Source organism: Balaenoptera musculus, chromosome 19, assembly GCF_009873245.2.
Source record: "Balaenoptera musculus isolate JJ_BM4_2016_0621 chromosome 19, mBalMus1.pri.v3, whole genome shotgun sequence".
Lineage (NCBI taxonomy): Eukaryota > Metazoa > Chordata > Mammalia > Artiodactyla > Balaenopteridae > Balaenoptera > Balaenoptera musculus.
The window spans coordinates 4,389,641-4,398,727 of record NC_045803.1 but is presented as its reverse complement, the minus strand read 5'-3'; the positions used below and the strand labels follow the sequence as shown (position 1 = coordinate 4,398,727).

The 9,087-nt window shown below is 58.0% G+C and overlaps 1 protein-coding gene across 4 annotated transcripts; it reads left to right on the top strand.

Annotated features, from left to right (window-relative positions):
* The first annotated feature begins 404 nt into the window (after positions 1–404).
* On the top strand, positions 405–8,217 carry MYADM (myeloid associated differentiation marker). 4 transcript variants are annotated; one of them, XM_036832677.1, is made up of 3 exons: positions 405–423; positions 4,109–4,184; positions 5,871–8,217. In XM_036832677.1, exon 3 carries the CDS (start codon positions 5,873–5,875, stop codon positions 6,836–6,838), a length of 966 nt encoding a protein of 321 aa, XP_036688572.1. In that variant the 5' UTR covers positions 405–423; positions 4,109–4,184; positions 5,871–5,872; the 3' UTR covers positions 6,839–8,217. The 4 variants fall into 4 exon arrangements, with proteins under 4 accessions (XP_036688572.1, XP_036688571.1, XP_036688569.1 ...); XM_036832676.1 differs by lacking the exon at positions 405–423 and adding an exon at positions 835–1,051; XM_036832674.1 differs by lacking the exon at positions 405–423 and adding an exon at positions 2,328–2,478.
* The last annotated feature ends 870 nt before the right edge of the window (positions 8,218–9,087 follow it).

Sequence of the window (9,087 nt, the reverse complement as noted above, 5' to 3'; positions counted from 1 at the left end):
GCATCTGTGTACACGTTCAATGATCCTATTCACCATCATGTGAACACACACACAATATTGCTTCTGATCAGGGAACCCAGTTTATTAGGAAGTTAGGGGGCGGGGCCGTGTACTTGATCACCCGAAAGCAGCTACTCTCATAGCACAGAGGCACGTCCTGTTTGACACTGGGTTTCAGTGCCAGGTTGGAGACAGCATCTTTGGGGCTGGGTCGCTCTCCTGCAGGACGGGTAAGCACTCTGAACCAGTGGCACATACGTGATGCCAGATTACACAAGACCTGGGAACCCTACGGGGTCAAACCTGATGACTCACTCTTTAAATGTTTGCTTCCTGTTCCTGCTACCCTGAACTCCGCTCTTTTGAAGTTTCAATGCCTTAAAGGGGGAACACTTCCACTGGAGAGCACAACTGCAGTAAACTGTGAGTGGTGATGGCCCCTGGACTATTTGGGGTATCTCAGGAGTGCCACTTCGGGGTCAAGCAAAGAGAGTGACTGTTTTGGGCAAGAAGGGGGTAGGAGATGCTTCTACTCCGGGGGTCAAGGAGGTAACGTGAATAGAACCTGGGGTCGTCCCTGGAGAACCTCCAAAGAATATCATGTCCTGACTCCTTCCACATCCTGATGCGGGGCTCATAGAGACCCCCCCTCCCCTAGGCAGGGCACATAATGACAGAGAGGGTCTGTGTCTACCGCCTTTGCAGGGCAGAAAAGTGGGCATACAGGCTCCACACCCCTCCCACCCCCACCATACCCCCCCAACTTCTGCAGAGCACACAGCGTCCAGGTGCCCCCCCCAGCCCCTCCCACCTCCGTAGGGCACGCATCCGGGGACACAGAGCTCCCGCATCCCTTCGGACCCCTCCCTTCGCGACGCGAGAGTCTTCCACTCCGGGGCTCGGCCTCAAAGCCTTCTCAGTAGTCGGCCTGGAAGACACCCAGCAGTAGCAACGCCGGCAGCTGCCGGTCGCCTAGCCTCCGCAGCCGCCACGAGGCCCCGCCCAGCGGCAGCCTAGAGCAAGGCCGCGCCGGGGACGACTGCAGAGCGCGGTGAGTGAGCCCGGCCAGCAGGGAGGGACCCGGGCGTCCCGGTCCCCGCCCCACCCCAGCCCCGGGCAGTGCATCCGACCTTCAGCGCTCGCTTGCTTCTTGGCTCTGTCAATCCGTCTCAGGGCTTCAGAGCTGCCCCTAAAAAAGGACCCCCGTGCTCTGGGGCCCGGGCAGACCAGCCCCTTGGGCCCTCCCCTCTTGCAGGAACCAGGAATCTGGCACCCCCAGCCCCCAGCCTCGTCCTCTTTAAGCTTCTGAGCCCCTCCCTCTTTCCAGGAGCCAGGATTGCAAGCCAAAAATATCTCTCCCTTCCAGACCCAAGAGGCTTGGCTAGCAAACACATCTGCTCCGAAAACCCAGGAGCCTGAGCCGCAATTGCTCTTTTGAGCCAAGATTCTGGGCCCGCGGCCGGGGAGTCCATGCCCCCAACTCCTATGGCCTCGATCTCAGAAGTCCTGCTACCAACAACCCCCCCTCCCCTGCCCCCATCGACAGGGACATATGGGACCTAGGGGTCCGGCCCATCAGTCCCTTACACCGCGAATCCCAGTGTAAATGAGGATTAGGAGACCCATTTTGCTCCTCCCTCAAATTCCTTACTTACAGGAATCCAACCACTGTTCTTTTGGGGACCCAGGAGTCAGGGACCTCAGCCCAGAAACCCCCTAAAGCCTAGGGATCGGCACACCCTCAACTCTTTCGTATTTCAGGGACCCAGGAGTCAGGGACCTCAGCCCAGAAACCCCCTAAAGCCTAGGGATCGGCACACCCTCAACTCTTTCGTATTTCAGGGACCCAGGAGACACAGACCCTAGCAAACAGACCCCATTAAATTGAGAGGCCCAGTCCCCCAACCCACCGCGACCTAGATGTCCAAAATTTCGTCCATCCTGGAAGAGCAGGGCCGGAGCAGAGGAGGAGGGAGGGGCTAGGAAGGGAGAGGAAGAACGGATTGAGGTGAGACTGGGGTGGGGACCTGAGCTGGGGGGCTCTGTCGTAAACAAAGTCTAAACAGACGGGTTGCCATGGCAACGGCCTTCCCCAGGCCTGCCCTGGAGACTTCTCCAGTGCTGTGTCGAGGAGGGCACCCCCCAGGAGCCTCCACTCCGCCAGCTGTTGTGTCTTCCTGTTTTCTCACCACGGAAACAGTGACCTCAGCCCTCCACCCCTACCGCTGGCGGGGCGGGAGAGCTGCTGTGAATTTATCATCTCTGGGGAGGTGGTCTTACCTTGGCCCCGCCCTCGGGGCGGGACTGGGATAGCCCTGGCAGGGGGAGACCCTTACTCGGCTCCAGCCCAGAGTTCCGGCCCCGCCCCCAGCCCTGCCCGCGCTCACTCCCCGGCCCTCCAACCGCACCCAGACCGCAGACCCTCCTAGCCTGCAGCTGTCGCCTCTGCTCCAGCCGCAGCCGCCACAGGCCCGTAAGGTGAGGCTGCGGGAACCCCCGAGAGTGGGAGCAGCGTCCAGGATTCTTGGGTGCAGAGGGATTCCAAATGTCTTCAGTCCCTAGGAAGATGGGCTGGGTCAGGACTCGGGTTCTGGAGAGGAGAGGGCTGGGAACCTGAACTCATACGGGTCATACATCTGAAAAAGGAGGGGGGTTGGGGCCTGGACCCCTGGGTCTGATGGAGGAGGGGGCTGGGGGCCCGGACTCCTGGGTCTGAGGGAGGAGGGGCTGGAGGCCTGGACCCCTGGGTCTGATGGAGGAGGGGCTGAGGGCCTGGAGAAGCTTGGAGTTGGGAGTCCTGGGTTTGAGAAAGGTAGTGGCTGGGGTTCAGAATTACTGACCTCCTCCCCATCCAGGGGGCAGAATCCGAACTTTAGACTCAAAAGGCCAGAGACGGAGCTTTAGCACCCGTGGTCCCAAAGTGAAGATGGAGCTGGGCCCCTTGGTGCTGAGAGCACAGGCTGGGGCTCAGGGCGCGCTTCTGAGTTTGCGGAGTGTTGGGGTGTGGTGTTTGGCCTGAAGGTGGGGAGAGGACTGGGGCGTGGCTAGCGAAGTCCTCAGCATCTCCAGGAAGCCAAAGGGTGTTTTCCTCTCCCTCCTCGGGTCTCTGGCAGTTCATTCCTGAGCTCTGACCTCAGGCGACGGCTGGGGGCTCTGAGAGTGGAGACGGACCCCTCCCCTCCGGGTGGTCCGTGCGCTAACTTACCTTCCAGGGGAGACTTAACTGACTGTGGCCCGCCCTCTGCCTCCTGGGCCTGTCCCAACTTCCTCCTAACGGGTCGGGGGAAGCGGGAGGTGGCCCGGGAGGTGCAGCTGTAGCCGGGAGACCAGCCTTACGGGAGGTGCTGGGAGGTGTGGCCACTCTCTCTGGACTGGATTCCAACACTGTGCACAGTTTCCCGCCGCGGGGCGGGAGGCGTCCGCAAGGCGAACCCAGGGGTCCGGGTACACAGCCACTCCTCTCTTAGAGACCCTCTTGGGGGGGGTCCAGGCTCCCGGCCCACCTTATGGGGGCCCAGAACTCACATTTTGAAGGACCCAGAAATTCGAACGTGCAGGCTTCTCCTCCTGGGACCTGGCGTCCGGGCTCTGCCCCCCCTTCCCCCGCCGGAATCCGCGAGCAGGGCGGGGGTCCCAGCACCGCCTCCCGGTCCCCGCCACATTCCAAATGGCTGGGCTGACTTGAATCCCTTATAAGGACGGAGACGCGGCGCCGCCCGGGCCGCCCGCCCCCTCAGCCACCGCCCAGGGCCCTCCAGCCGCCGGCCCCGCGGCTTTCCTGGCGGAAGCAGGGTTACGATCATACACGCCCAGGCCGGCCCGCGGGGCGTGCACTTTGGCTAGGTTCCCTCCACTCCCGTCCTCGCAGTTTGCGGAAAGAGGAGCAAAGAAGGGGCGGGGCTTCCCCGGGGTGACCATCCCCGACCTCTCAGGGGCTCCGGGCCAAATCCCCGCCCGGTCTGGGAGGCGCGCCCAGGGTCTGCGGAGCCTCACCGCGTGTTCTGGGCGAGCGCCGGGCAGTAGGCCGGCTGGTCGCCTGGGTCCCGGGAGGGTGGAGCCGGGTCTGAGCGGACGCTGACGTTGTTTCTCCCTCCTGTCCTCTGACTAGCCTTTTCCAGGTGTCTGACTTAATCCGCCTCCAGAGCCGGATCTTTCTCTGGTGGGATCCTCAGCAAAGACCGCTGGTGAGTGGGCTGGGGGCTCTGACTCTTGGGTCTGAGGGGGGAGAGGTTCTGAGGTCTGGACTCCTGGGTCTGCGGGAGAGGGACCTGAGGCCTGAGCTGCTCTGTCAGAGGAAGGAGCGGGCTGAGGGCCCTGAATACTGGGGTCTGAGAGAAGAGTTGGGGAGTGCAGTGCTCCTGGGTCTGAAGGAGGAGGGGCTGGGGACTTGGACTCCTGGATCCTGAGACCTGGGACCTTGGGTTCCAAAGAGAGGGGCCCAGACACCTGTGTATATGAGGAAGCAGTATGTTCAGGAGCTGGCCTCCTGCGTCCCCAGGAAGCTATTGTACAGGGACAGATGGGCTAAAGGCTGTGACGCTGCCCTCCTGACCCTGGAAGGAGGATGTTGCATTTCCTTGGGGCTGAGAGAGGCCTTCTGAGCTTTTTAGAGGTGGCAACCAAGAGATTAGCTATTTCAGGGCCTGAGGGAGGATCTGGACACCTGGTCAGGAATCGAGGCCAGGCCTTCATTCCTGAGAGTCTTTAGGACAAGGACATAAAAGTCAAAGGTTCTAAAGGGATAGAAGAAAGAAGTTGATTTCCCTGAGTCTGGCGTGCTCACGGCTGAGGGCCCAGAGCCCTGGGGTCTGAAGCTGTGTTTCTGAATGAGGGAGGACTAGAGATTTCAGTGGCACTGGGCCAGCTGAGAGAATCTGGGGAGCTGGGCTTCCCAGAAGTTGGGGAACTAGGGGGCTGGACTTCATGTTGGGGAAGGGGGAGAGGCTTCCTTTGGGTTGAAGTACTCCAGACCTAAATCCATTTGGCCATAGCAGGGGTGCTGCCGAGATTGGTAAGACCCAGTTCCAGAAGGGAGAGAGGGCTCTTGTCTTCCAGGAGCTGGGGCCAGCCTCTCAGTGAGAGGAGACAGGCTGGAAGGATGGAAGCTCTGATCAGACGTGGGTCCCTGAGAAGGTTTCCACGTAGAGGCTGGACTCCTGGATGTCTGGAGGCTGGAAATGTTTAGGGCCGTTAGGTGAAAGAGAGGCTGGGCTGCAGAGTCCTGGGTACCCAAAGGGAGGCAGTGCAGAGATGGAGTTTCTAAGAGGTCACAGAAGACAGAGCCTCTTCTCCTGCTGCTGCTTCTCCTTTTTTTTAAAAAAAAATATTTATTTATTTATTTGGCTGCACTGGGTTTTAGTTGCGGCACGCGGGATCTTTTAGTTGCGTCATGCGGGCTCTAGTTCCCTGACCAGGGATCAAACCTGGGCCCCCTGCAGTGGAAGCTCAGAGTCTTAACCACTGGACTGCCAGGGAAGACCCTAGAGCAGACTCTTGAGTGGCTGGGTTGCTGAGTCCCTGAGGGAAGGAGGGCCGCTTTGTCTGTTTGGAGTGGGAAGAAAGATACGTGGTTTTACAGGAGTTGGCTTTTGGGGAGAGGAAAGGAGGGTCCTGGGAAGAAAAGAGATAGGGGACTACACTCCTGAGCTCTGACATGAGGCTGGAGGGAGGAGGCGGCTAGCTCCGGGTGACCAGCTCATCCCTGGAGGGCTGGGACTGGCCCAGTTTGAAAACTCGCATCCTGGGTACGCCTCAGCTAGAGTCCAGATTACGCTGTCCACGCGCCCCCTCACTCCAGGGAGGCAGGTGCTGGGGGCCTGGATCCTCCAGTTGGGAACCTTCTTGGGACACCTTCTTTCCCCTCCCCCCAGCCATGCCGGTGACGGTGACCCGCACCACCATCACGACCACGTCGTCGTCCTCGGGCCTGGGCTTCCCGACCACCGTGGGGTCCGCTCGGGCACTGGCCCAGCCCCTGGGCCTCCTGCGCCTGCTACAGCTCATCTCCACCTGCGTGGCCTTCTCGCTGGTGGCCAGTGTGGGCGCTTGGACGGGCGCCATGGGTAACTGGTCCATGTTTACCTGGTGCTTCTGCTTCGCCGTGACCCTCATCATCCTCATCGTCGAGTTGGGCGGGCTCCAGGCCCGCTTCCCCCTGTCCTGGCGCAACTTTCCCATCACCTACGCCTGCTACGCCGCCCTCTTCTGCCTCTCGGCCTCCATCATCTACCCTACCACGTACGTCCAGTTCTTGTCTCACGGCCGCTCCCGGGACCACGCCATCGCCGCCACCACCTTCTCCTGCATCGCTTGCCTGGCTTATGCCACCGAAGTGGCCTGGACCCGGGCACGGCCCGGCGAGATCACTGGCTACATGGCCACCGTGCCAGGCCTGCTCAAGGTGCTGGAGACCTTCGTGGCCTGCGTCATCTTCGCCTTCATCAGCAACCCCTACCTGTACCAGCACCAGCCGGCCCTAGAGTGGTGTGTGGCCGTGTACTCGATCTGCTTCATCCTGGCGGCCGTGGCCATCCTGCTGAACCTGGGCGACTGCACCAACATGCTGCCCATCCCCTTCCCCAGTTTCCTGTCCGGGCTGGCCCTGCTCTCCGTCCTCTTCTACGCCACGGCTCTGGTCATCTGGCCGCTCTACCAGTTCAACGAGAAGTACGGCGGCCAGCCCCGGCGCTCCATGGATATAAGCTGCAGCAACAGGCACACCTACTACGTGTGCGCCTGGGACCGCCGACTGGCTGTGACCATCTTGACAGCCATCAACCTGCTGGCTTACGTGGCCGACCTGGTGTACTCGGCCCGCCTGGTTTTTGTCAGGGTCTGAGGCTGTGCCCTGGAGGGGCTACCGATTCCCTCTTCTCAGCGGAGGTTCTTTACCAAGTCCTGAGGCCCTCTGAGGCCCTCTTCCCGGCTCCCCTCTCTCCTGCGTTTCTCATATCCTTCCCAACTCACCCTCCTCTCTTTCCTGTTTCTTTCACTCCTCCTTCTGTTCTGTCTCCCTTCCTGCTCTGTTTGGTTACCACATCCTGTTCGGCTTCCTTCTTTCTGCTCTCTTCTTTTCTACACATTCGGCTTTGGGGCTCCTTTCCAGTCATCCTGTTTGTTTTCTCAACTGCCTGTTGCCTGACCACCTCTTCCCAGTTTCCTTCTGATCGATCAGGAGCCCTGAGACTTCTTCCTTCTCGGCCCCACAGCCCACTCCCACCTCCAAAGGTGCTGAGCCCCACACCACACACCCCTTTTGCAGCTGTTCACACCCTGGGCCTCCAGAGGGGCCCCATTGCCAAAGCATGCCTGCCCGCCCTGGCTGTGCCTTAGTTGGTGTGTACGTGTGTGTGTCTGGGGGGTGGGGGTGGGTAGCTAGGGATTGGGCCCCCTTTCTCCCAGTGGAGGCGGGGTGTACGGTGTACCTCCCCTTTAAGTTAAAAACAAAAAACAAAAAACTCTGAAGGTCAATAATTTCCAGTGGGCGGGGGGCTTAAAGCATAGACCCTGGGTCCCTAGAACCCGCCTGGTGCTCAGCCTCGCCTGAGATCGGCTCCAGAATTTTTGCCAGGCTTACTAAAAACCCACTGCCTAGAGGCCATCTTAAAGGAGGCAAGGGGTGTATGACTTCCATCCCAACTACTCCCTGGGGTATCAAAAAACTGGCAAAAAAAACTGCATGGTCTTGAAGACAACTGTCTGAAGTATTTGTAAGAGCCAGTGATGTGGCCCTCCAGCCTCAGTGTCAAAAATTGCATCTCCTGCCTTTGCAGGGAGGAGAAGAGAATGGCCATTGCCAGGCTTAAAGGTGATGTTAGCCTGGGTTTTTTTTTTTCCTTTTTTTTTTTCTGGTCACTAGGGCAACAATCACTGGGTGGCCCTTTTCTTAAAAGGGAAGTTTCTTTTCAAAAAAATGTTGGGGGTGGGGATTGCTACTGTGCCGTAGTCAAAGGAATTGCATCGCTTGAGTGTGTGGTGTACACACACGTGTGTTTCTGCGCGCTAGTTGCTTTCTGCTGCTGCTTCCTGCTTCTCTGGGACTCACATGCATAACATGATCTATATAAATGTATAAATATATATTTTATTTTTTTTAAATTCCCTGGAGCTTCTGGTTCCCATCAGCCCCTGCTGTCAATCATAGAGAGAAGCCTTGTCCCTTCTCCCACATCAGTAATGTTCTTTTTTTTTTAAACCCCAATATAAAGATAAAAGAAAGACTTGTGCTTGCTTTATTAATGGGGAGGGCTCCAAGAGAGAGGGCAAGGCCCAGATTGCTGGGTCTGGTAGGAGAAAAGGGCTGGGGTCAAGACAACTTTGGCCCCATCAGAAAAAAACTTGAGTCTGGATCTTCCACATGACTCTCTCTCAAATGAGGAGAGCTAGTTAGGATAGAAATGAACAAGATTTCTCCCTCCTTGGAGTCCCACGAGCACTTCAGAAATACCGTGTCCCATTCTGAGTGCAGCATCTTGCCTCCAAAATCAATGCTTTCAGGTTCCCATTTCTCACGGCGAGAACCCAGTCACTTCTTCTTACCATCTGCCCTCTCAGTTATCAAACACTGTATTCTTCCTCCTAAATCCTATTTATATCTGTCCCCTCCTCCAGGTTCCTTTCGTTTCACCTGAGCTACTGTCCCAGCCTCCTCCTTGGAGCATCCTACCTCCAGCCCACACTGGCCCCAGAGGGATGCTTTCTTTTTCCAACATTCAGATCTGATCCTGCCCTCCTCTGCCCAGATCCTTCCGTATCCCACTCCACACTGCCTATAGGTAATACCAAAGCCCCTCAGTCAAGGCCTTTGGGATCTGACCCTGCCTATATCACCACTCTCAGCTCCATTTTACCCTTAGTTCTAAGCTCCCTGACACACGTGGTCAATAAAACACTTCGATAAAGATCAGAGGAATTACTCCTGCCATGAATCTCTGTCCCACAGAAGGTCATCTTGTCGGTTTCTCCAAGACAATCACAACTACATAAACACATGACTGGGAAAAATCAAGGATCATGCAACCCACTTTCTGCATCTACACCCACAAAAGCAATTGGCAAGATATATTGCAAGGGAGGTAAGGGTCCCGC